The sequence below is a fragment of the Triplophysa dalaica genome, chromosome 3 (assembly GCF_015846415.1).
Source record: "Triplophysa dalaica isolate WHDGS20190420 chromosome 3, ASM1584641v1, whole genome shotgun sequence".
NCBI classification, from domain to species: domain Eukaryota; kingdom Metazoa; phylum Chordata; class Actinopteri; order Cypriniformes; family Nemacheilidae; genus Triplophysa; species Triplophysa dalaica.
This window is the reverse complement of record NC_079544.1, coordinates 1,686,835-1,714,789: the sequence shown is the minus strand read 5'-3', so window position 1 is coordinate 1,714,789 and position 27,955 is coordinate 1,686,835. Positions and strand designations below refer to the sequence as shown.

Genomic DNA, 27,955 nt, shown 5'->3' with positions numbered 1-27,955 from the left:
TGATGTGGCAGTCCAGTCATTAAAGTCATAAGGTGATGAAAACAGTCCAGTAAACCGCCGCAGGCCCGAGCTGAAGCAGGGGGGTTTCCTGGAGGATGTGACTGGGTCAGACTGAGGGTAGCTGGGCTTGGTTAAGGTAGGGGGAGGGTAAACGCCTGATTCAGCTGCTCCTCGTGGGGAGTCTTTTCCTGCCCGGTTTGGATACGTTTGCCTTTTAAGCAAGGAGGGAAAAACACCATGTTAAAGAGTTAAGAGTTGCCGATTGTTTTACTTCCTACAACCTGTGTTTGCCTTGCCTTGTCTGGCATTGTGGGAAAACAACTCCAGTCTGCTCACATCACCACACCCTGTTTGAAATGTAGACGTACATGTTTCCCATAGCTCAACACATTAATGCAGGTGCCTGTGTTGTTTTATGGACATTTCCAGCGCACTCAGCATTACCTAGATTGATAAAAGCGTTTACTAGCACATGTGCAAACTCTCGTGTTGGGGAGGAACCTTGTATCTTCATTTTGCATTATTTACATTTTTTCATAAATTTGTATTGTTGCTCATCCTTCATTTTTGTCCGTCGGTTTAACACATATTTAACCAATGAAAAGCATTAGAAAGAGCATGTCAAATTTGACATCACATCATTTAATCATCGAAAAAATGCAAGATACGAGTTTTACGCCCGACAGTATGATGATGTGATCTGTTGTTGGAGTGCACGATAAATTGTCATTTTTAATGTTATCAGCATCGGCCGAGGATACAATTTTGGCCGGTATATTACAGCCTATAAATCATAATTAATTATGTCTGGTTAAACTTCTTTAGCTGCGCGCTGTCCACAGTTAAAATACAGTACAAGACTGTTTTTATGTCGTGATCATTCACTTACTGCTTTTAGCAATATGTAGATGTATGAATATGTAAATTATAGGAACAAAAGCATATTGTTTGTATCAGACTGCTGTCTGAATGCTTTCTGTCTTGAGACCTGTTAGTCTGGCAATTAAGAACTTCAGGGTTGCACTGGAAGAACATCTATCAAATAAAAAACAGCAGAAAAGTTTGAAGGTATAAAAATCGTTACCTAGTGTAAAGTAGGTTAGGTACACGATTTTTAAGGGAATAAGAGAACCAACGGTCGGCTTGTTTTCTGCAGTGAATGTTTTCAAATTAAAGCAGTTGTCCACTTTTTGCCTTTTGTTTCAGTCTTTGGGAATTTTAAATTAATATTTAGATACTGTATATCGGCCATATATCAGAAATGGGCTTCCAGTGTTAAAGAGTAATCGGTTATCGTTATCGGCCAAAATGTACATATCTCTGCATCACCTATCTTGAAGTATTTTATTATTTGGCTAATTCGTATAAATTCGCACTGGTCGAGTCGTACAAAAGCGTACGATTATAAGAGCATTTTTTGATTTATACGAATTAGCCACCTTGTTTAATGTAGTTACGAATTCATGTGAGAATGTGTTGTGATTTGATGCATAATGGGGCCATGTGTACGTTCTTGTATTTGCATTAGTGATGTAGATGACATCATGTCCAAAATATAAGCAAGATACGAGTTTCAGCCCGACAGTATGATGATCTAATCTTTTGCTGGATTTTCAGCCTAATCTCACTGGAGTTTTGAAGTAGGGATGCACGATCAATTATTATTTTTAATGTTATCTGTATCGGCCGATAATTCAATTTCCCCGATAAATCCTAAACAATTTCCTCTGCTTAAACTTCTTTAGCAGCACGCTGCCCACAGGTAAAATACAGGACAGTACTGTTTTTATATCGTGATAATTCACTACTGAAATTAGCAAAACATTGTTGATGTAGATAATATAAAGTGTTTATGAATGTTTACAATACATTTTTTTGTTACGAATTCATTTGAGATCGTGTTGTGATTTGATGCATAATGAGGCCACGTGTACATTCTTGTCTTTGCATTAGTGATGCAAAATGACATCATGTGCAGGTCATGGAAAAACAGGTTTTCCACATTTCCTTTCCTTTTGTGGCTCAGTGGTTAGAGCATGATGTTTGCAACGTCAATGTCATGGGTTCGATCCCAGGGATAGCACATACTTACAAATGCAATGCAAGTCGCATTGGATAAAAGCATCTTCCAAATGCATGAATTTAATGTAAATTGAATGTAACCCGTACAAGCAAACTCTGAAGTTAAAACTGATTTTAGGCAAGTCTGTTATGCATCTAGAGAAAACTTTTGGAGAAAGACTTTGTGGTGTGCTGCTTAATGTTTTTAGTTTAGCCTAGTTAAAACGTCTTTCTGCCTGGAGAGAGAGAATTGTGGGCAGAGCAGAAAGTGCTGAGGTTGTTCTTCATACTGCAGAATCAGCTGGGAAAAGCTTGAACTCGCCTAAAAAAAGTTGAAATACTTATATAGCGTGGCGCTATGTTCCGATTGAACGACGTGCAAGATGCGCTAGATCGCAAATAGCTCATTCTTCAGCACTTTTTGAACATATGCTCTTGCTCATGTGCGTCTTGCATATCACGCTGCGCTTTTATGTTTGGACACAGGTGTGATGATCTGAGAAAGGTCACGCTTCATGTCATATCGTGTGGATGTGCACAGATAAGTTGCGTTCGCCTCCCTCTGTCTCCGGCAGTCTTCTGGCATTTTGGATTCCAGATGTTTTTAATGGAATTCTCCTTGATCATGGCCTCCAAACGTCCTCCCACCCCCTCATCCCCAAAGCCTCGTGACTAGACCCAGAGAGCCAAAACATCATCCATTGCACAAAGAGAGAAATTACATTCTGTTGCGCTTCTTCTTTATCTACTATAGTGGATACATATAGAATGAAGTCTGTCATTTTTACTTAAACGTATTATTTCTCTTCGATCAGTATCTGGAAGTGTAATTATTCTCAAGGATGCACACACACATTATAATGGAGATATGTTTCCTTATGAACGGTGCCAAAGGGTTCACAGAATTATAATAATTCCTGGTTTCACTTAATCCTTGGAACTGGCCTGTATTTTCCGTCCCACTTATATGGCCAAGAGTTTCCGAATGCCAGCAGGAGGGAAGAGAAAGACGTGAATGAGAGAAGTAAACAAGTTGCTTTGCAAAAGACGTGAGCGAGTGATGGAGGGGGTCTTACAGGAGATTAGATTTGTTGCGTTATCACAATTTGTCCCACAATTTGATTTCGGATTCTTACAGGGGACTGAAGAATGGTTTGGAAAATATGACAGAGGCTTGGCCTCGGATACAGGTTAAGAGGAGCAGATGGAGATCAGGATAGAGAAACCTACTTTTCCTTTACATTCATTCTGTACAGGAGACTAAGTGGAGAACATGCATGACGGATCTCCTCCCGGCAGGTTTAGAAATGTTCAGAGATAATGACGAGCCAAAAAATGAAAACCTGACAGCGAAGAAAACTTACAGAATACTTTATTTCTGATTTAAACATTATAAGGGTTTTAAAAACAAGCACAATTTATTTCTAGATAATGTTCATCATCACTCAATTATTATTATTGTTGTTGTCGTTTTTTCACCTTATTTTCCAATTGAACAAAAAGCACCACAAGTTTAAAATAACTGTAAACACAAGCAGTGAACATGTCATTCTTCAAATTTATTTCACTTGAAAAATACAAACCCACCCATTCACTTTCCCCGGATTAAGGCCACTTCATAAGACATACATTATTGCCTGTCCAGCAGGACGTTTTTAATGAGAATTGATCGATTAAAAAAAAGACACATTCTTGACATGGAGAACAATAACAATAGTAATAGTCATAATGACAATGACATCATCACTTTCAATATTAGAAATTAATACAGTACAATATAAAGCCATACTCAAGGACACAGACAGACAGCTCGGCCTATGCAGGCTTCTAAAGGCTGTTAGTGGGATCAGTTATATTTGGAATGGACTTTTGTTACCAAACCTGAGTTGCAGGGACTGCAGCCCTGTGTGGTTTTAGTGTGCAGAGTGACCTTTAAGAAGCCAAAATGTGAACATTTGTGGAGATGGAGGTCCTAACAAAAAAGTACAATGGCAGTATCATGGTACAGTGAATAGCGTGGTCTCAGATGGTACATGGTGCATGTTGCTAAATGGTTACCATAGTCATGTATTTATGTGTATTTATAAGCTTTTGACCCATGCATTTCCATAAAAAATTCTTACGCAAAGTTTTTCGAAAGTAGTATTCATTATATGATTCATTGCAATCCTGGAAATAACAACTGTAAAATTCCCTGATATTTCCCTGTACCCTGGAACCACATTTAAAAACAGCATGGTCACACTGTACCATGATTCATTTGGTACTTATTGTGTTATGGAGACTGCTCCAATTTGTGACAACAAGCAGAATGAATCTCAATGAAAACTGAGCATTGCTTTCTAGAGAAATGGTAAAAAAATTCACAATGAGTCAGACATACACGATCAACGATCACAACTTAAAAAAAATGACATTTACAAATGGCTAAACAAACAGCGATGAGCTGGCGTCACTGGCTACACCGGAAGAGAAAGAAGATTAGAGAAGAGGGGGCAGATGACCGTGACATACCCTGTCTTTCTACAGCGTGCGGGAAGAGTTCGGCACAGGTGTGAAAGGAAAACTTTAAGACCACTTAATTACAAGATAAAAACATGGCAGAGATCGGTCTGAGTGGCATCATTTCTAAAGTGAACAAAAAGGAACCCTTTAAGACTTTGGTTTCTCGTTTTTGCACTGCTTCGCCAACATGTCCCCTTTTCCACATTCTCAATCTTTTCCTCTCCTCTCTGATTCCGTCTTCTCCTCAAACCTTGTCCAGTAGGGAGCGTTTGCAGTATAGCAAGCGTCTGGGCGTGCCGTATCTGCGGAAGAACAGAAGCGCTCCAAGCGTAAAGATCACGCACACCAACAACATGAGTGGTACAACCACGGCCGCCGCGCCTCCACCGCTGCTGGGTGCATCTTCCACCTCAATTATGATCACTTCTGTCTCTTCTTTTTTTCCCTCTTCATCAGTTCCGTCCTCCTTGCGTCCACGCTCACGTTCTCGCTCGCGTTCACGTTCACGCTCGCGTTCTCGCTCGCGATCACGCTCACGTTCGCGGTCGCGGTCACTTCCTCCTCCACCTCCTCCACCTGTTCTAGGCTCCTCATTAGGGCAGCCCATCCAATCCTTAAGGGCAGACTTGGGATATCCAGGCTCGACTCTTAATAACTGATTATTGAACTTCCAGTACTTGTTTTCCTTGTAGAAGTAGGTATAACCTGTGAATTCAAGAGGGGAAAATCAGGACTTTACAATAGCAGTACTCTTTGGCACATACTGGCTTTGTTTCAGTAAAACAACTGTTAATACCAGGGGTTTCATATCTTGTATTGGGCAAAGATGTGGATGGATATGGCCAACTTCACTGTAATGTCAGTTTGCTCTATTTTGACAGTACTGTCGTTTTAAAGACAACTTCTGCCACAGCCCTGTATTGTTTCATTACAAACGATATGATGAGCATTACAATTTAAGTGAAATGTTTTACTATACGATACACCAATTTGAGTATTTTTAATAGTGTAGTAAGTCCTCATTTGGCCGTTATGCCAAACTTTATACAATTAACTTTCACAGATGTTTGCACAGAGCTTGATGGTCCATGTAATCCCAACTATTTTTGTGTATCTTCCAAACAGAATCTCAAGCAAGGCAATGATGTTAGACCTCAGGATTGAGCATGGTCACAAATGTGCTTATTTGAGTAGTCAAGGTTTCATTTTGATATTTTTAAACACCAGACTTTCAATGCTGACTTTCAACCCCATTGTACATTTAAATGTTCTTTGTTCATTCTTTTACGAACTATGTCAGAGTAAGAAGTGGTCTCTTTTGCCTTTTTTATTAATTAAAGTCAAAACTGCTTCCTGGATAGACAAAATTGATAACAAAGGCTTACTTTGATCTGAACTCATGATGGCAGCCTTTATGTTGTCAGGAACTCCTTGCCATGTACTGATAGGTTTGGGATAGTCTTGGTCCACCGACCGTGTGTCTTCATTGTAACGATAATATCTGATTGAAGATAAGAAATGGTTTCAAAGGTAGAAGTTCCCTTTGAACTTAGCGATTCATGTCATGAGATGTTAAAGCTACTGACTTGTTTCCTCTGAAGTAGTAGGTGTTGCCAGTAGGGGTATACAGGAGAGCTGCATCAAGTCTGTCACTTGGAAGACCATTGCCCATCTCCCTCAGGGTCTTCGGGTAACCTGACTCCAAGTTTGACTCGGTAAACACCCAATGCCTGTCACCTGAAAACCCGGAATGACAAAACGCTTTAGAATATTGGAGCAACATGTAGACCACCTAAAAAGTCCTACAAGGCGAAAAATGTCCACCCCACTTTCCCAATTAAATAAATGGAATGAAGTGTTCTAATACCTTTAAAGAAGACAAATTTCCCGTCTTCTCTTTCATAAGCAGTATTGATAGTTGTAGGCAGACCTCTAAAAAAATGTCCAATTGGCATGGGGTAATTTTCCAACACCCGCTGATGTCGGACACGCCAGAACCACTTATCCTAAAAGAGAGGGGAGAAATAATGTACATTATGCATTTTATCAGAATGTGTGTACCTCTGTTGATATACACGAACATTCAAAATTACCTTAAACACAAACATTTCTCCCCTGAAGATGGCAATGGAGTCAAAATTGCCCTCACAGATATCCGGACCAAAGGTAGGTTTTTCTGGTCTATCTGGTGTAGGGTACGGTTCGTCATATGGCGTGTGGGGGCTCACCGGTGGTCGTGGAGGGCTTCCGGTGTTTGGTCCTGCCGAGCACAAAGACAATAAGACGTTTAACATCTATAAACGACCAATGTGTTCAGTGAAGGATGGTTTTCAGTATAGGTAATCGTATAACAAAGACTGTACTGATTATTTACCATAAAGCTGATGGATGCCTTTGCGGTCATCTTCCGGAAGTTCAAAGTTCTCGGTGTCCATCCACTGGTAAAAGGGAGCCATGATGGCGGAGGGGTCATTGGAATGCTCCAAGCCCAGAGCGTGACCCAGTTCATGGACAGACACCAGGAACACGTCATTACCTTAGTGAAAAATCAAGGAAATATTTGAACCAACCTCAGAAAGCTGTTGTATTTGCATATTGCACACAACGATACATGGCACAGATGAAGGCATTTCTTGCACTTATTTAGGGGGGGAATCGGCAGAAATTTTGGTCAAATGTGTTGACAGCTGTGAGTATCACACTCTTGATCTCACTTCTTGAATATTGAATGAGCAAATAAGCAAGTAATGCTGGTTGCATTGAACTCTGTGTTAATATTCGGCAAGAATCTTCTCTCAAGTTCTGTGGAAGCAGACTCCATGTTGACTTGATTATTTGCAAACAACTATTTTGGGTCAGCCAGAAGGATAAATAACAAAGGATGACTGACAATCATCAGGGCCTTGGGACTTTTTCTGCTAAACAGGTTAAATACAAGAATTCGGTCCACAGCAGGCAAAGCTTTTGAGTTAAAATCATGAAAAGGTAAAGCTGTTTTAAGGCCCCGGGCTCAACCCTTCTGCATGGACATGTCTGTTGCTTACTCAAACAAATATTCAAAACAGGCAGTTCAAAGCTTATCTGCACCGTTTCATGCACGTCTGAACAGGAACCACCAAACACATCAACATGTTTGTCAAACACAAAAAAATTCTGGGGGGTCTGAAGGATTTGCTTCATTTCTTCTGCAGTCCTTACCCAACAAGTCACTGTTTCCAATGGTCCATGGCTCCGCTGCATCGAAGTGCGTGTCCCCTCCAATTCCATTGCCTGGAAAGTAGGCGTGAGCCAAGAATCCTCCTTCGCCGTCGAACGGACTAGCATCACCATGAAAACCATCAGCAAAGAAGAGCATGATATCTGCAAAGTCTTCGACTTTGTCTCTGATGTGGCTGTACGGGATCTCTCGGAATCGTAGAGGCGTAACCCTCTCCCATACTTTAAAGGCATTTCTGATGGCCTCGAACGTCTGATATTCCCCAACCTTCGGCGTGTAATTCTGTATGCTGAGAAGATAAGAAAGGGTGAATTGAAGAGGCAAGCAGAAAAAGTAGGCCACAGGAAAATAAGAAATATATAGAGGGGGGAGTGATTTACATTACAGACGATTCACACAGGAATTTTGGCCCAGAGTCTTATAGTAGGCCAAAGATGACTTTTCCATAAGTGTGCCGTGTATTTACCAAAGTGAACCCACCGCCATATCTAACCGTTTATGACAGCAAACCTTGATTAATTGTTAACGGTTTGGGTCTAAACCATCCTAAATACAGTCAAAAATCATTTTGCCTTTATTGATCCAGCAGAATTGAGCGAAAGTCGTCTCTTACCAGAATGTGATCTCATTCTTATCCCACTTCAGTCCTTGGATGGCGTAGCGCTTCTTTCTCAGGTTGCTCTTTAGTTCTGCTCCGAACTTGTCTGGAACGCCACAGCGGGGCTTCTTCATGGCCCTGGCAATCACCGGCCAACACATTAGATCATCCACCGCACAACAGATTTCATTTCAGTGCCTCTGGACCGAGCGGCCGTTAATTTCTGTCCTCATAAAGTCTACATCTTCCATGCACCACTGCACACCGTTGAACAACTGCTGACACAATGCTCTTTTTCCATTCTCTCCCTCCACGACTAACAACCAGTGATGGCCAAAAATCTTTTTGCACAAGATATTTTTTTTATTATATTTATAAGCGCTTTAATTTGCTGAGTTGGCCACGGGTGCCCAAAATATGCGGAGAGCAAATTGGAAAAATATCACCTAGGTGCAAATTAAATTCAACATCTGAAATGCAACCATATACAGAACTGTTCTAATTAACCTACACAGATTGACGCCTACGCTTTCATTTCATACAAGTAATTGTCTTGTAAACCAGTTACTTACTCTAGAGTGTTATGATCCAGACGGCCAGTGACTTGCAGGCCGTAAAATCTCTGCATGGCACCAATGGCAGATGAGACGGAGTGAGGGGAGCGGGCGGTGTGGGTGCGCAGGTCACCAGGTGGAAGGTAACCGTACTGCTGTAGCCATGCCTAGGATATGAGGATAAAGAACGTTTGTGTTAACAATTATAAAAATGATTTTGCTGTTAGAGTGTTGTTAAGTTAGTTACTTCTGTACTGTACACCGTGTTTCACGTTAATGTTTGATACAAAAAAAGGGCTCATAAACAGATGTTTCAATGGTCACCTCATGACTACATTTCACTGTCTAAAACGTTTTTAAAATTCACATCAATCTTGACCCAACCAATTTGAAATGAAATACCTGAAAGTCCTAAAATGTTTAAATAGTAAAAATTTAAATGCAATAGTTTAGCCAATTAAGTGAAGCTTCAATTAGCATATCTAAATATTAAAATGTAAACAAATTCTATAAACTGCTTTTAACAATTAGACCTAACAAGAAAACAACTCTATGAGCTGTAATAAATATTTCTGAAAGCACATGCAACCATAAGACAAAACATTCATCAGAGAAATACTATCTTAAACATTAATACCTATAGCAACTTGGAAGATTAAAATGTTACAATACATCAACTTTCATACAGATTTCCACAAAAATGAATGCATTTCTATTGCATTCTTCTGTCTAAAGCATCTCAACTTAATTTAGATATGTAATTTATCATGACAGTATATGACTTGCAAGTGCATATGTAACTGTAAATGAAGAATTTGGTTCCAAAATGAGATCTCATTTTGGTAAAATCATTTTTTTTATTATGTTATCATGTCTTTAGTGTGTTACTTAGCTGTTTTTTGTATGTTATTGTGGCAAAACAAACCAATTGCAATTAGATTGATATTAATTGGAATGGACAATAAAAAAACATGATTTAATAAATAAAAATAAAACAAAACTTTTTAGAACCCAACTCTTCAAATATATTACACTATTTAGTTACTCAGTCATCCATAACACCCAACACAGATTAAAGTTTTCTTCTATAACTGTTAGATATAATAATGTTTTAATTTTCAGCTAAAATGTCAGCTTTTATACACCTCTGATAAATGTAATGGTTAACTTTAAAATCTTCAAACCAAACGTAAAATTAACGCAAACCAAAAATATCCACTTCAAAATTACATTGATTATTGGCCAAAAGTGAAATGAATTTAATAAAGATAATAAATACAAAATATTTCTTTTTGGTTTTGGTTTATTTATGTTTTCAAAACCATAAAAGTTGTATTATGAAAGTACAGAAGAAAATCCAACACACAGCATACTTGGCAGTTGACATTGAATAAACAGCTTAAATGAGTGTGGATGAGAATTGACCAAACAAGATGCTCTTGTGCTAAATGCCCAACACTGAAACTCAAGGGACTGGTCAGTGTTCGTTCCTCAGTTCATTTAACGACAAGCCTCAAAGTATTATAACATAAGAGCTTTATTTAAACAAAAACCCTCTACAGTATAGACTGCTGCACAAGCAGAACTATTATATATCATGTGTGTGACCTTCCCTTCCTTTGAGACTGAAGATGTATTTCCTCCTTTTTAAACAGGGCAGGTTCATTAACCCACAAAAGATACATAAAATATCTGCTCGCACCGTTTGCTTGCATAGCTACATAATGATGATAAAGTGATGAAAAGTGATATGCTATCTGTCTGTCCCGTCTTCCAAGAGACGGTGCATGTCTCCAGTTAAACCCCACTGTCAGTCAGTCGTTGACTTTTTCCCAGAGAATTTCTGTTTAATACCATTCAAACCTCAGAGACAGAGTCCTTATCCCATAATCCTTCCCTCCATACCTCCTCCGCCACTCTCTCTCTCACAAGAGACTGCAGGAATGGAGGGCAACAATGTGGACACACCCTGTTGGGCCGTCGTATGGCCTTCATGAGCCGCTGAAAGACGTGCAGATCACAAGACCCATCTCTGGCTGTTTTTATGTTATCTGTGTATTTCTGGCTGCAGAAACGAAGTCAGCAGTCAGATGCTTCAGGGACTGTATTTCAAGTTGATGTTATCCTAGAAAAACATTAATAGATTTGTCTTCTTGATATTCCCCATGTAAATAGTCTCGAGGGCGGAGGCTCCTCATGATTTTGAAGTGCTTTGTCCGGCTCTGGCTGCTTGTGTATTTCTGGCTGCAGAAATGAAGTCAGCAGTCAGATGTTTCACGGCGTGTATTCCAAGTTGATGTTATCCTAAAAAAACATTTTCAAAACTTCCTGTTTTGTTTCGCTTATTCTTTCTTTGTGCACTTATTTTTGTCTTTATCACTTACAGAATTTGGATTTCTACTTCAATCTTTATTTCATCATTTCTATCTCAAGTTGTTCCTCACTGCAGTTGTTCCTCTCGGGCATTTGTGACTCACACTCAAGTCTTCTACAGCACAAACAAAGCTTCACTGTTATATCCATATGAGGAAAAGACGGCTGCATGTGTGAAATAAAATGGCCTGGAATGTGATAGATGAAATAACGCGTAGTTAAGAACAAACTTGAGACCATGTGCTATGTGCTGTTGTTGTGCAATGCTGTTGTTTCTGTGTCTGTAACTAAACTTATTCACAGTCCATTCTGTCCTATTCGTAGGCCCTATATTCTTTCCCAAAAAAACAGCGCTCTTAAAGTTTTACAGGAAAGGTAAATGATTTTCCCCGCAGGCCTTAACGCTATTAGGACACATCGGATTTATGGGAATGACTGGCTACACTTCAGTGTGTTTGTGCCAGATTCACAAGACGGCAATCTGTCATTGTATAATTATACGTTTTCACGCTGAAATGTAATTTCAGAGCCACTAATGTACACAAAGAAAATGGATTTATTTATAATGCCTGTTTCTAGTCTTCCAATGGTTGACAAACAGAAAGCCCTCCCCAAACTACAGTAGTGTTGCAGATGTCAGATATCTTTTTTATCAGGCTATTTATGGCAGTACATATACTTAGACTGCATCGGAAATTGCCTATTATAATAGGTGAAAATAGTATGAGTCATGAATAGTACGTCCGAAACCTCAGTATGCAAAAAACAGTAGGCGAGAAACACCCGGGATGGTCTACTGCTTCCGCCGAGATTCGTGAGTGTGGATCGGATGGAGACTTCTCTATCCCGTGATGCCACGGGAGCTGAGCAACGGTCAACTTTAGTTAAGTTAAATTTAAGTTTAGTTACAGACACAGACACAACAGCGTTGCACAACAACAGCACATCGCACATGGTCTCCAGTTGTTCTTAACTACATGTTACTTCATCTATCACATTCCAGGCCATTTTATTTCACACATGCAGCCGTCTTTTCCTCATACAGTGAAGCTTTGTTTGTGCTGTAGAAGACTTGAGTGTTATTCACAAATGCCCGAGAGGAACAACTGCAGTGAGGAACAACTTGAGATAGAACTGATTAAAAGATTGAAGAAGACATCAAAATTTCTGTAAATGATAAAGACAAAAAGAAGTGTGAAAAGAAGGAAGGAGTGAGACAAAACAGGAAGTTCTGAAAATGTTTTTGTAGGATAACATCAACTTGGAATACACGCCGTGAAACATCTGACTGCTGACTTCATTTCTTCATTCAGAGATACACAGGAAACGTGTAGTAAATCCAAATCATGGGTGTTTCAGCTTCTCATGTTAACCCAATGAACCCTAAGAGCTGGCTGGATGTATCAACATCTTTATCCACAACTGAGATTATATATGATATGATTATAATACAGTAGTCTCGTCCTGCTGAATCAGATAACCCTCACGGTAAAGTCTCACCTAAAAGCTGTGTAATAATCACTTAATCACAAAAATTAAGTTTCAGATTGACAGGCAGAGCATTGATACTTCTCTGGCATCTCTAGATCTCTCAACTATAGTGTTTCTGTGAGGAGGAAGGCAGCTGATATTGATGTCATGATATTCTTTCCATGAGTTCTAGTGGTTGGAGGGGAACTGAAGATACACTGATCGTTTTCCACCAGATGTTGTTTATAAACTTTTTATGCCTGGCCTGTCGGTTAAAATAAAAAACCTTTGAATGTACGTAACATGGATGTAGAGAAAAAAAGGGCAAGACATTCTCAAAGATCTGTGGGATGTTTGGTCATAAGCGACACAGGAAGTGGACAATTTATAGTCTAGTTTAGCCTTTCATTCAGTCTTCCTTCAATGACATCACCGTCACAGCCTACAATGACTTCTATTCTTTATGCCCACGTCCATTATTCACAACTCACCACATTTCCCTGGCGGAAGAGATCAGTCCCACTTGCTTCCTATCTCTTTTCTAAAACACCCAGTCAACAATCCCCTTCCCATCACTACCTGGCATTATCTCACATCTGTTCAAAAAATCCCCTGCCAATTTCCTCTACTTCTGTTCTTTTAAGGATGTGACATGGGATCTGTGGTCGAATGCACATTGCAATGAAGTACACTGATGCGTAACGTATCCTTAAACTCGCATTTCCTTGGACGTTCTGCAGTACCATTCATCAGATGACTTATGCCTGTTTCAGTCACTAACAAAAAGTCTACCAAAAATAACCCAAGTGTCATGGTCTGTACAGCCACAGTTTACTTTTCCTGCGACTTTCACAACGCAGGAAGGTGGATATAAACACTAATACACTTCATATCACAGGTGTGCAAGGGGTCTGTGACATAAGGATTTACTTCCTGGAGGATTGTGATGACTTCCTGTGTGCTGGAGTTGACCAGAATGAGAAGTGCTCACAAGGTTGTTTTCCGCCTTGTCTCTACACTACATAACTAAGGACAGATGTTGACTATTAAATTCTTCAGCCTACAAGAGCAGAAAAAAAACATCTCCAGCAATCTCATCCTCAGCATATCTAGTCCACCCCTGACCACAACATTACAGTCATGACTTTTCTCTTCGTCCTGTTTTCCCGTGGTCCTCGCTCGTGTGCTTCCTCAGCATCTTTCAATCCCTGGGGTCTCTTTTCCTCACATTCTTGCAGAATCCTCGACTACCCACCAACGTTCTAAGTGTTTACTTGGATCACTCAGCAGATATCTGTCACTGAATCTGACTGCAGCCAAGGGAGTCTTTTCTGTATAATCATTTCAATGATCTTAATAGGCTCATTACATTATAAACATAACCAAAACAGAATCCTTTCTAAATTTCCATGGTTCCTTGGGACTACACGTGATTTGAAAATGATAGTGCTGTAATGTCAATAAAGTCGAATGTATTTCAAGGTTAATCTCAAATGTACACCACAATATGTTCATTCATGTACATTTCACCACAGAAATCAGAAAGAAAATGTATTTTGCAAACATTTTGTATGGCGTAATTACACTTTAATTTATACTACTGTAATATGTATTGAATGGTATGGATTTTTTTGCAATTCCATTGTCAACGCAAAAATGCTAACACATTAAGTTCATTATTCATTAAATAACAATAATACAAATGTCCTTTTTGCTATTTGTTTATTTTGTGTTACTTTTTACAATACTGTAATGGATCATTTATAGTCTCTAAAATCAAGTTATTATCATTTTAATATTTTGGTTAAGCCTTGTCGAGACGTGACAGGTTTAGTGAGATTCAACCCATTACGCCTTTACATTTAAAGACACATAATTATACGTTTTTTAAACTTGCATTGACATCAAAGATCACGTGTCCTGACATGCATGCAACATTCATGGTTTTTATCATTGACAGGATCTTTATCCACCACCTACGGATTTAAGTGATTTTTGTATCTCTTACAAAAAATGTTTTAATACAACTAATAACATTGTTACTATAATTAAACTATGGTTAGGCCACCATGATTTTGTCTAAATAAGCCAAATTCCTTCATATTTAGTAGGCCTATAAAAACGGTTATTTTTGCAGTGTTGGGTGTAACTAGTTACTAAGTAATTAGTTACTGTAATTTAATTACTTTCCCCTTGAAAAAGTAAAGTAAGGGAATACTATTTTTTCCTGTAATTTAATAACAGTTACCTATGATGTAATTAAACTAAATACTTTGTGTAGTACATGTTTGTTCAATAGCGAAATTGACAAACTTTAAAATCCGTGCTTTAATGTATAATTCTCACATTTGTAATACTTGCACTACCTTATGTAGTTTTATAAAATGTTTTTGAATAAATTAGCCGTTTCATGTCTATCCTTGAATCACTTCTTCAAGGTTGATATGAGATATATAGAAAGTTATTAGTAAAAAGTAATTAAATACTTTTTGAAGAGAGCAATTTGTACGGTAATCTCATTACGCAAATGAAAATGTAATTAGTAACCCGTTACTTTTTTAGAGTAACTTCCCCAACACTGATTTTTTAGAAATGTTAAAATTTCATTAAATCCCTTACAATACAAACCTCAGTCTTTATCTATATTCTTGATGCGTGTTCTTCTGGTCAGTACACTACAGATGTGCATTATCAGAGTAATATCATATTGTTAAAGATACTCACCTCGGGTTTGACGTTTGACGACGCCGTGTGCGCGCACAGACAGATGAGCAGCAGCTCTGTTAAACCTCTCCACGTCATTCTTCAGCCGATCGGTCCTTTTGTTAAAAACACCTTTATAACTCTTAATAAAGATTGGCGGATCTTTGTAACTGTCGAAACATAACGCTTTGGAAAATAAAACTCGTAAGTGATTAAAAGCGGCGCTAACTGTAACTTCTCGAAGGAAAGGAGAGATTGCGCAAGGTTATCAAAATGTAAACAATAACAGTTATCGATTATTGTTGAATCGCATTCACCCTACATGCCCACTATCCGGTTACTTTATGCACCGAGATCAAGAATGTTGCATCGAGAGAACCGTGTCCAAAGACAAGCAAAGATCCGTGAAGTCGTATGTGTTGATCTTTGTCCTGTTGCTCTTTCGTTGCGTTAGCTTGTTCAGATTTCTGCCTCATGTGCACAGCAGCCTCATTCTCCGGGGTGTAGACGTGGTCGCTCGAGAGGTGTTGCCAAAAAAAGATGCCAAAGCCCTCCTCTTCAACACAAGCCCGTCCCGTTGACTGCTCAACCCTCTGCTGAGCTTTCTTGGCTCGTCCGTGTGCTTAGAAAAAAAGACTTCATCTGCCAAAGGTTTTCCCCTTTTCAAACTATTGTTGAGCTTTTGCCAGTTGAACCCGTGGTGTTGCATTTACTTGGTGTTCGCCATCTGTTCGTGGCATTTACATGATCGGTCAAATCATTGCTTGAGCAAAACTTGTAAAATAATGCATTTATTACAAAGTGAACAAGTGTCAATGACTCTGAATTGAAGTTATTGTTATTGCATGTGTTCCTGTAGTTCGGTTGTAGTAGAGCCGTGTAGTTCATTAGTTTTTTCCTTTGTTTGAATGAAAGCGTTGGCTATAATCTTTGTTGGGTCTAACTAGTAACGAAGTAATACGTTACTGTAATTTAATGACTTTTCCCTTTAAAAAGTAAAGTAAGGGATTATTTTTCCTGTAATTTAATTACAGTTACTATGGATGTAACTGAACTAAATGCTGGAATTGACATTAAATTTCAAAGTCTAACTTTATAATGTGTGCATTACTGTATCTTACCCGCATTTGTAATACTTTAGTCGGTTAATAAGAATACGTTATTTAGTTTTATATTATTTGTTTGAATGAATAAAGAGTCGTTTCATGTCTATCCTTGAATCACTAAACTATTCAAGGTTGATATAGGATAAAGAATGTAATTTGTGATTAAATACTTTTTGGAACGAGTCATTTGTACAGTAATCTAATTACATCATTGAATATGTAATACGTAACTAGTGATTCATTACTTTTTCAGAGTAACTTACCCATTTAGTCATTTTGGCAGACGCTTTTACCCAACACTGTCCATAGTGCATTAATGTGCAAAATGCATTTATGCTGTAACAAAAAGGCAACGAAAGACACCACACCCACATGTAAATGTGTAGTCATTTCTAGATACTATTGTGTTGGTGAACCTATATTCAAATGTATTACAGGGTATTTTCAATTTAATTTGCTATTCCTTACTATACTGTAGTAATATAGTACACTATACTATAACTTACTGCAGTAATACTAAAGCATACTACAGATTTTTTGTTGGCTGCCTTGAAAATTCACATAATTATGTTTTCATAATTATAATCATAATATATAATTTTGAGAAATATCTGGGTGGTTTTGTGTCTATACAACGGAAGTCATTGTTGGCGGGGCACCAACCCCCAACGCACTTTTGTGTTCTGCAGGAGAAACAACTAAAGTCATGCCAGACAAAATGACATGAGGATGAATGAATTATGAAGTTATTTTTATTTTGGAGTTAACTATCACTTAAATATGGCTGAACCTGTAAACTCTACGCTGTAAAACTATGCTGTAATTTCGCAACAGGTTTACAACTAACTGTAGATTAATGTACAATTTTGTTTGAAGCATAAACTTAACTAGTTCATATATTTTTCTTACCCTAAACAAGACTTATTATCTTGGGCCACTTTCTCAATATGTAAATGTATCATAATTTAAGAAGTTTTACAGAAAACAAGAGAAAAATCCTCAAGAAGAATGTCATTTTGGCAGTGTTGATGGGATAATGGCAGTCTCTTCTTGATCATCTTGAATCTCCAAGTCAAAGTGTTTTAATTTTTATTAAAGCAATTTAAAACAGTACTAACTGGAAAGTATATTAAGTAGTTATTCGATCTACAGTAAATTACTGGCAAACCTGCTGCAAAAACTACAGCAAAGTTTTACCGTGTACGGTTCAACACTGCCACTCATTGGTGTAATCTTGTATTGCATGGACGATAAGAGCAGGAATTAACTGAACCTAAGTTTTTGAAACTTTGAATTATTTTACATTGTGCATGAAGCCATTTTAGTGTAATTTGGTAATAATAAAGGTGTTTGTGTTAAATCCCTTCATAAAAACAATAAAAAATGCAGGCACCCGTTATATTGGGAACAAAGTGTCATGTAATTTATCAAAGCCTTGCCATTGCTCAGAGGTAACTGAACCTCTTTTCTGATACTGATTTATTATGGTTATTTAACATAGAACAGACATACAAACTTTACATTTCTTACATAACATAAATAGACACGTATCCCTCAACACTCAAACACAGCTACAGTCTTGTTTTCGGTCTGTTTTATGTGCTTCTGTATGGTTGTCATGGTGCGAGAGATTAAAGGCCAGTCCACAGACAGATTGTCAACGTTTCCTCCAGTTTCTCCCTCACTGCGCTTGATGTGGCACAAACAGGAGCCCTTCAGATGGGTGTCATTGTGTTCTAGAGAGAGAATGGATTAGGCGTGCCCAAAAAACGTTCCCCCAGACCACCAAGGAAGGTTTAGATTGAGGATATCAACCAAATCAAAATAATGACACATTCCAGTTATTCCGAATACACTGACTTTTATTTACTTTTTTTTGTACCATGAAATTACAACGGACAGTGAGACTCGTTCACCATATCTATGGAAAATACATGTAGGGTATTATTTTCTGTAAATTGTCCAGGCATAAAAAAACTAAAACAAACATCACTATATAAACAAACATTTCCACCAAGTAATATACAAAGGGCTATCTTTAACGCTAGATCTCAAAATCATTCAGTTTATTTCTACCATCTTCAATAGTTACACTAACAATATTAAAGTTACAAGGGCTTACACGTACAGGCTTGATAAACTCAACTGACTCTTAGGTAAAGTCAACGTCAAGAGCAGATTATTATGTAGTACTGTACAGCTGGACTGGACAAACATGGACACAATGGACAAAGCTGACAAGTCATATTTACATTTTGATGTTTTTTCCTTATCTTAGTACCTATCCAATAATTCCTCACTCCAAGAAGCCTGAAGATGTAGAACAAGTAACATGTCAGCACACGTTATGTTTTTTTTCCACATGGATTGCAAGTAATTTTAACAATGACAATGAGGAGTTTTGAATATTCACCATGCAGTCTAATGACCGGTTAACAATAACCCCTTAGAGGTTTGATCCAGGAAAGCGATTTTGATGTAGCTTCCAGCTACAATTTGACATTGTCTTAATCTTCCTGATCGTACCAATACATTTGGGTTTATAATAGGTGTTGGTGAGCGCTTGAATTATTGGCTAAAGGTTAAAACATTTTCTGCACCTTTAGAACAATTTTACTATCCTTTTTCTGAGCTGGATAAAAATCCCTGCATGTAAATTTTTTTGTGTAATGTAACAGAGTAGCAAAGCTTATTCTGAGGAACAGAGCATCCATGGTGCTGTAGCTCTCAAATCTCATATTAAACCTGCTTCACATATTTGTTTTTGAGACACACTGACGTCACCGAGGCCAAATCTGGTGTAACACATGTGAGGCGGCAGAACGTATACAAGATTTGAGCGACATTCTGTTTCTCACCTAAAGCTATTTCGAAACTTTAAGCCACCACCACGTCTTCCTTTTAAAAATAATGAAAACAAAACCATCAAAACAATCGTAAGAATTTGTAAATATTGAAGTCATCAAAAAGAACAATACGTCATGTTCAGGAATGTACTGCAAGATATAATAACACATAATGTTTCAAGAATTGACACCACCGACAACTAAAGTCTATAAAGCACCTTTGGATCACATTTATTAAAATCTGATGTTAATATGTATTTTAATAACAAAGATCTGGAACCTTTTACTAGTTGAAACAAAGCCATGAAATGACCCTGTGAGTTACGGCGTGTACATTAGTAGATGTATGACATATTGTTTTTGGTTCCTGTTTCTTCTATTACATTCGTCTCAACCTTTTGTTCTGTGGAGAGCTGCTAGACAGTTGCTGTTGTTCAGAAGAGCATAGTACCGGCTGAAGAACTCACTGGTGCTCTGATGGCAGATGAGTGGAATGATGTGTTTGTGACACTCTATCCGGGCCCTTCGTTCTTGCAGGAGCTCGATGTGCCCTCACAACTCCTCCGTGGTGCTTCATATGTCCCTAGAAGTAAATAAAATTATTTGATAAAAAGAAAATTCATAATCTTAATATTCGCTAATTCTTATGCCTCCACTTACCTTCAATCCACTGCGACTTGCATACTCTTTTCCACATTCAGAGCAGTGGTAGGTTTTTCTCTCTGGCATAGGAGGTGGAAGACTAGGAGCCATTGACATGCATACCGCTGGTTCGGTGCTCTCTTTTTCAATCTCCATTGTGTCATTAACCTCAACTTCATCATTTGCAATTGAACTACAGTGACCATCCTTTATTGTCCTCTGTATCTTTGCATCAGGCTCTTTGGGCACAGTCTCAGATGCATCTTCACTCATGTTGTCTAAAATTTCTGATGCTACATTCACATTACTACTCAAATCTGGAGTTGCCCTTTGAGCAGTCTTTGGTGTTTTATGTATTCTGCCATCCATCTTTTCTTCCTTACTGAAGTCTTGAGAGAGTGATTCGGATGTTTGGACAAGGTCAGGCTCCACTAGGCTCAGTGTGTGAGAGGACAGACTCTCAGTGCTGAATGGAAGAAGAGAAGGCGGTGTTGTTGCTGGATGTAGCCGAGGTACTTTTGCCTCTTTATCAGTTTGTACACTTAGGAGATCCTCTAAATTAGACCTTGATCCAGTGCAAGAAATTGGCAGTCTATTTTCACCCCTCAATTCACTGTCGTCTCTGTGTGCGCTGGCTTTTACGGAAGCAGAGGAGCTGGAATTTTTCTTTTCTCCCAAGGAGGCAGTGTTGCTGGAAAGTTCAAAAGATGGTTCACCGGTGGCAGATGGATCTGATGTTGTTGAGATTGGAGGGACAGTGGAGGCAGCAGATTCTACGGGAGAAGTTACGCCGACAAAGAGATCTGAGTCATCGGCTATGCTTGTTGGAGGGGAATGTGTAGTTGGGATTGTGTAGAGGTCAAGGTTTAGATCAAAAAGACCCGGGCTAAACGAACCAGGTAGGCTGGAGGTTAAGGGGCATATTGTGGGAGCAGTACTGACAGCAAGAAGATCAGAATGACTACTGAAGGAGCATCTGGAATCTGGCACTGTGTGTGATAACTGAACATCATTAGTGCTAGGGTTGGTCTCTGAAGCAGGGGGCTCAGCAGACTGAGACTTGGGCAAACTATCACATTGTGTTGAAGTATCAGGCAGATTCTCTGGTGGTAGCTGGCCTCCTAAATGCATGCGTATGTGATGTTGCAGAACGAGGGCATTGGTGAACTTCCTCTGGCATAATGGGCAAGAATTTTGGGCACGACTGTTTGGTGGGCGTGCACGATGGGTGGCCAAGTGCGCTCGAAGGCTCCCTTTAGTTGAGAAGGAGCGACCACATAGCTTGCAGGGGAAGGGACGCTCTCCCAAATGGGTAGCCTGGTGCAAACGGAGAGCTCTTGGGCAACTTAGCACCCGAAGGCACACGCTACACTGATTGGGAGCAAGTGCACCAGCAGAATTCATGAGTCCTAGATAAGGTGACTGCTTGCTGAAGAGGGATGATGGGATCTGCATTGTAGATGATGGAAGGGAGGTGACCACATTTGTACTGAATGTACTTGTACTCATTAAACTACTGCTGCTATAGCTTAATGCTCCTGTTACGCTGCTGGTCGAAGTCTCACCAGTAGATGTTACCCAGTGCGACTGACCACGTGGTTCTTTTTCTAACTTCTCCACCAATCTCTGCAGCTTTGATGTGTCTGAAGTTGGGGTGGTGACGGATGTGGCAGTGGAAGAGGCCATTAAAGGGAACGAGATGTGTTGCTGTGTTGTTGACATGAAGGATCCTGTTGTGGTTGTGGGCCTGAGGAAACCCTGGCCTGATTGGTGATGGGTGGAAGATGCTGGAAAAAAGAGTTTGGGTAGATTGGCAAGCTGTGAATAGGCAGAATGGGGGAGCAATGTAGGAATTGGAGGGGTGTTCTCATCAAAGTGCTGTTGCTTCACTCCTTTATACATCCCTGCGATAGAGAAGGTGGATGATGGTTGAGCAGACAGAAGGGTAGAGGCGAGAGAGGAAGATGTTGAGGGTGTGAGTAAAGAGCCAGAGGATGTAGAGGCTACAGCGGCAGACGCACGGTTGAGCTGAAGGAGAGAGTGAGCAGTGGTCAGTAGAGCCAAGTCGATGCTTGCAGGCAGAGGCAGAGATGAGGCTGTAGTGTTTTGTGAGGTAGCAGCACCCTCGGGCCCTTCGCCACAAAAATCATCTCCTGCCTGCTGTTTATGAGCAGCATTCATTTTGGTAGTTTGAGCTTGTGATGATCCTCCCATTGACCCCCCTGTCACGGATGCAAATAGGGAGCATGGGAACAGAGAAAAGGAGAGTTCAGGGTTTTGCTCACGGTGCCGCAGGAAGTGTACCTTAAGATTTCCTCGTGTTGTAAAACGACTGAAACATACAGGGCACTGATAAGGACGTTCCCCCGTGTGTGAGCGCAAGTGTATCTGGAGGGATGAATCGCTGCTGAAGAGCTTTCGACAAAAACGACACGCATGCCGCATAGGCCCTGCACCTTCTTGCGTGGACAGTTTTGTATCCTGTGTGGGAGCTGAGTGGGCCGCAGCTGCTGTCAGAGCCTGGTTTGGGAAGGTCAGACTACTCTGCCCACCGGCTCCTGGGATGTTAGATGATTTCTCATATGAATTTTGAGCTTGTAGGCCAAGGGAAAGAGCGAGTGGGATGTTTGAAGCAATAGGTGTGGACATTGATGAGGATGTGGAGGAGTGAGCGCTTGCATGACTGGTGAAGTTTGCTGGATTGATAACTCCACTGTCGCCTTGTGTCTTATGGGGGCGCAAGACATTCAAAAGTGGGTGGGTATTTTTAGAGGACTTAAAGGTTGTCTGAGGGGGAAGCAGGGATGAGAAACATGCCAAAAGTGGAGCCACGGAGGATGCGGGAGGTGAGGGGTGTGGCCGAGAGTGCGCGGGGTTGCTATCAGAACCTTTCAAACAGAGTTGTGGCAGAGGTGCTAACATGAATGGGGTTGAATCCATTTCGCATGACGCTCCTCCCAGTCTCAATACTTGTCTACAGATCTCTTCAGTCATCTGCATCTGATGAATTTGTCTATGCTGGAGCACACGCAGCTCCTCGAGGATAACAGCAATGCTGACAGGTGTACATGCTGCTGTTGGAGGGGCTGAGTTTGGGCTGGCGGAGGGCGTAACTGGGCTTGGTGGACCTGCGGGCATGGGACTGGGGCTTCTGGGATGTGGAGGTACACAGAGGGAAACAGCAGAGGAGGAGGACGAAGAGGATGTGGTAACTGAAACGCCTAACTTTGGAGAAGCCATGAGTGTGGGAATGTGGTTGGGGGTGGAGGGCACTGGTGATGGAATGGTGGATATACAATGATTGGCAGAATAGCTAGAAGAGCGGGATTGTGGGATGTTGGGGATAAGTGCAAGTTGAGACAGGTGGCAGGAAATGTGAGAGATAGAGTGGCTGGCTGTGGACAGCGTGGGTGTTGTGAGTCTTTCTACAGACGGGTTGAGGCCCTGGGAAGATTGGCAGCTTTGTGTTGTAGCGGATGAGGAAGAGCAGCAAGAGTTGTTTACAAGAGTAGAGGTGAGGGACTTCAATGCCAACTGCTCATCTAAGAAATAAAAAATGACACTATTTACACAACAATTGATGAGATCACAATTACTTAGCAATTACATTAATTGTATTGATAACTAAGAGTATGTTTACACTATAAAAAACTGAAGCATTTTTCCTTTGCATTTTTGAAAAGTTTCACCTACACACTTCAGCTTTATCAAAAGTTTCTGCATTTACACGGATCCAGGTAAATGAATGAAAACACTGCATGCCAGGCCAGTGGATGGCAATGCTGCGCTGTAAAGAAACACTACGTACCTGTGCACATACCCTCCTTTAAGATAAAAGCACTTAAATACCTTTTTTTGGCGTGTATGTGTGTTTTTAGTGTGTTCATATAAATACTAGGTCTCCGCTGGTTGTAGTGGTGCAGTAAAACTACTATTTGCTGGAGACGTTATAATAAATATGTCATGCAGCATGGAGGCCATCAATATTGTTTTGGAAATACTCGTGTATGCCTACAGACTGAACGTGTCATAATTTTTTCAAAAACTTGCACTTTGAAACCCGTTTTCAAAAGAATTTGAAACATGAATGTTGGTTATAAAATATACAGTTTTTAAACACAGTAAACACAGTTCCAACTGATTTTCTTCAACGTGGTGCAGCCCTGAAAGAGTAATAATAATAATAATATTTGGGAATTTGATACTAACCATATTTGATATGTCTGGATTGAGTACAAATATCATTTGTAAAACCAAACCAACAGATAGGGCTGCCACGATTATGAAATTTGCCTGAAGATTAATTGTCTATTAAATAATTGTGATTATAGTGATGAATTGTCTGTTTTAAGGCTTGACGATATAACTAATAATGACAATTAATTTATTCAATGAAGAATATATTAATTAATTAATATATTAATATAATTAATATATTAATATATACTTTAGAAAGTGAAAATTTTGTAAATAACTAATATTAGTGACGACAGTCTTAAGCACTATAACTAGATATAAAGGTCTTGCTGTGTAGATGCAGCAAGTCTGGAAACAATTCAAATCCAAACACAAAAAATACAAATCTGATACAAGGCTTCAATGAACCCAAGAGAGCACACGTTACTCCTCTCTTCAATAAGTTATATAGGCTTCCTTTAGTCTCTCGAATCAAATTCAAGACTCTGCTCTTGGCCTACAAGACCACCACTGGTTCGGCACCCCCTTATCTTCATTCAAAATGCAGACGTATGTACCCGCCAGATCACTGTGCCATCCCAAAATGCTACAAAATCTCTCTCACGTACCATCTGGATCGGTTCCACATTTGTGGAATGATCTGCCCTCTGCTACAAGATCATCAGATTCTGTGGCCATCTTTAAGAATCGTCTGAAAACACATCTCTTCTGTCAACACCTGACTGATCAGTTCTGACTTCTATCTCTTTTCTACTCTTTCAACAAAAAAACACTTATCTCTGTATACTGCGGTTGGCTATATGAGACCAGTTTTCTATTTATTGCACTTATGCTTTTTGTTGTCCTTATGTTATTCTATTTGCTTCCATTGTTTCCCTCATCTCTAAGTTGCTTTGGATAAAAGCGTCTGCTATATGACTCAATGTAAATGTAACTCAAATGATGGAGAAATGTAATTTGAAAGTAACGGTGAGTGCAGATCAAGGATAGTGGATGTAAAATGCAGCTAATACTGGATCACCCTTGTTTTATAAGGATTCGCAATAATTGCGATGACGTCAAATAATGCAATGAGACCATTATTTAACAATTTCGGCCACTACACACCAGATATATGTAGGTAACCGCTATATTAACCCTATGTGATGCACTGTGCACCAATTCTCCCATCAATGGTACTGTTCCATCAGAAACCACATTATCCTCTTTGACAATTTCAAACATGCTTAATAGGAATGTCAGAACATACCATTCATTTACCCTAAACCTCAGCCAATCTTTATATTGGTGTCGCTCTCCTCCTCTCTTTGACTCCCTCTGATCTGAAATCCCATCCCTTGAGCGGCTTACAATGTTCTTTGCACCCGCTGACAGCCAACTTTGTTTCCACAGCAACAATGAACCTTGCTGCAAAATTCCCAAACCCATTCATCGGCCCAAACAACTCTAGAACCACAAGACCGAGAAAGTGAATATAAGTCTTACATGTCATATGTTAAAACACATCTTCTGTCGTAACCCAAAGAAGACTGAAAAGTAACACCGCAAAAACCTGCTAGATAACTTAGAACAAGTGACCTTAAGCTTATTCACACCAAACTTGATTTACAGAAGATGATGTCATACTGTTGAACATTATTTGGCGATACAATAACTCGTACAGTAGCAGCACCATACAACTTGTCCTGTACTTAAGAATTACTCTCGAATTTGAGTCACAGATCAAAACTCTCTAAAGCGTGTACTTCCTGGCACTTAATGCCTGACTGCACGACCACAAAGCCTCGTGGAGACAATGAAGTCTCAATGCCATTCCAGTTAGATCACTCAAGTGGCTCCATTTTCTCAAAGCGGTCTACCTCTTCCACAACCTTTTTCCCATCTTCCTTTCAAAACCATGCATCGTCTCTCTGCCTTTTTCGGTTCGCCCACCATTCGGTCAAACTTTTCATTTAAAAAATCTTCATCGGCAGTACATATCCTATCCAATCACTGGACAGTTACAGAATTGCATTTAAAAGCTAAAGAGATGCAAATGTCACATACGCGTTCAAAAGAAACAAAAGAGCTCTCTTACTAAACAGTAAAACGTTTCTCACCACGTTGAAGTAGCCGTGACGTGCCGAGGATGGCGCTGAGAAAATGCCGAGGTCTTTTCTGTTTCCGGCGTGACATGATGCAGGGGAAAGTCAATGGCTAATTGGCCCATGGGTTGAATTAGAATTTGTTCTATTGGACCTAAACTCAAAAGCAAAATCCCTTCCGAGATGCGATAACAGAAATCCATGTATCGTTTATATAGGAAACGAGAGACTAAATAGCAAGTGCATACATGAGCATGTCTCAGAAGTGGACCAAGTACTTGGCAAACTAATCTGTGTCTATTCAGTGCAACTAAAATCCAAGGACAACTCTCCTCCTCCCTTTTCCCTTTTTCGCTCCAAAACAGTCTCGGCTTGTTCTCCATCTACATTCGCATTCAAATAACGCAGAACACCACCTACTCATGCATATACCCCTCCTTTCCCTTACATCGCCCTAAGTTTCAAGGCGCTCCTCTGAACCTTTTTAAACGTTGGCAGTGGATAAAACAATGCATTATACTAAATAGCAGATAAAATCAAGGCCGACCGTGACACAGAAGTGAACAGGCAATGACATATATAATATATCATCATGGTAACCTGAAACAGAATGACCGCATGTATTCATCACTGTCATAATGTACAGTCTCTCTAACTAATGTCTTGTTCTCAGCTGCTTTAAGGGAGAGGCAAAAACTTGCAGCAAAAATAACAACAGGCCTGTCTTTTGTTCTTCAGTATAACTTGAAAGGGCCTGCATAGATTCTCTTTCTACCGTCATCAATTGCATCAATTAATAAAACCCTTTCTAAATTTCTTCGTCTAATCTGAATTGTTTTGTTTTCGGATGTGTTTTAAATATAACATTGTGCCTTTGCATTTATTTTTGAAAGCCAACACACATCAGCGCGCGCAACAGAATTGAGGCTCATAATTTGGCTTTTACGCACGAAATAATCGCACGCACGCACAAATAATACTCCCCGAAAATGTAAGACTTCGATATTACATTAATAATCACGCAAAGACATGAATATGTTTAATAAACATTGCGATATACTTTGTAATATTGCGCGCAAAAATGTCATAATTACGTCAGCAGATGCACGCGGAAAGTACAGCTGTACTGTACGCGCGACCTGTTGCGTCCTCCGGCGCGCGCTCTATGATCATAACCGATTATGATTCATATTTTCCTATGACCATGTGACACGCTTTGACACGACTGAAATGTGTAGTTGTGGGATGTATGTAGCACGAACACTTCACTACTTACCTGCAGACGATTATCTTTCACGGCTGTTTGTAAAATCACACGATAGATTACGTCGGAAAAGGATCATCGCTCTTCCGGCATTTTGCCACCACGGTGCGCAGTCGGCTGACAACTAAATTATTTATTTCTTGTGTTGTCTTTACCACACTGTGTATTCACTCGCGAATGATCATTTATCACCCATTGTTGAATATTTGGGGTAATCGAGAAATGATATTTCGCTATTGGTTTCATTCCCATGGTCCTCCCTCTCTCTCTCTCTCTCTCTCTCTCGGTCGCTGCTCGAGTCTCTTTGTATTTGCTTAAAATGGCCCTCTTTCCTC

General features: G+C 39.7%; 2 protein-coding genes across 2 annotated transcripts; both read right to left on the bottom strand.

Moving 5' to 3' along the window:
- Positions 1-3,416: 3,416 nt before the first annotated feature.
- On the bottom strand, positions 3,417-16,010 carry mmp14b (matrix metallopeptidase 14b (membrane-inserted)). Its single transcript, XM_056742565.1, has 10 exons — positions 15,503-16,010; positions 8,954-9,102; positions 8,397-8,519; positions 7,765-8,072; positions 6,941-7,102; positions 6,660-6,826; positions 6,434-6,572; positions 6,153-6,303; positions 5,952-6,067; positions 3,417-5,271 (listed from the first exon to the last, which is right to left on the bottom strand). Exons 1-10 carry the CDS (start codon positions 15,578-15,580, stop codon positions 4,811-4,813), a joined length of 1,854 nt encoding a protein of 617 aa, XP_056598543.1. The 5' UTR covers positions 15,581-16,010; the 3' UTR covers positions 3,417-4,810.
- Positions 16,011-18,438: 2,428 nt separating this feature from the next.
- On the bottom strand, positions 18,439-26,985 carry sall2 (spalt-like transcription factor 2). Its single transcript, XM_056742553.1, has 3 exons — positions 26,372-26,985; positions 20,094-23,617; positions 18,439-20,016 (listed from the first exon to the last, which is right to left on the bottom strand). Exons 1-3 carry the CDS (start codon positions 26,445-26,447, stop codon positions 19,897-19,899), a joined length of 3,720 nt encoding a protein of 1,239 aa, XP_056598531.1. The 5' UTR covers positions 26,448-26,985; the 3' UTR covers positions 18,439-19,896.
- Between the last annotated feature and the right edge of the window lie 970 nt (positions 26,986-27,955).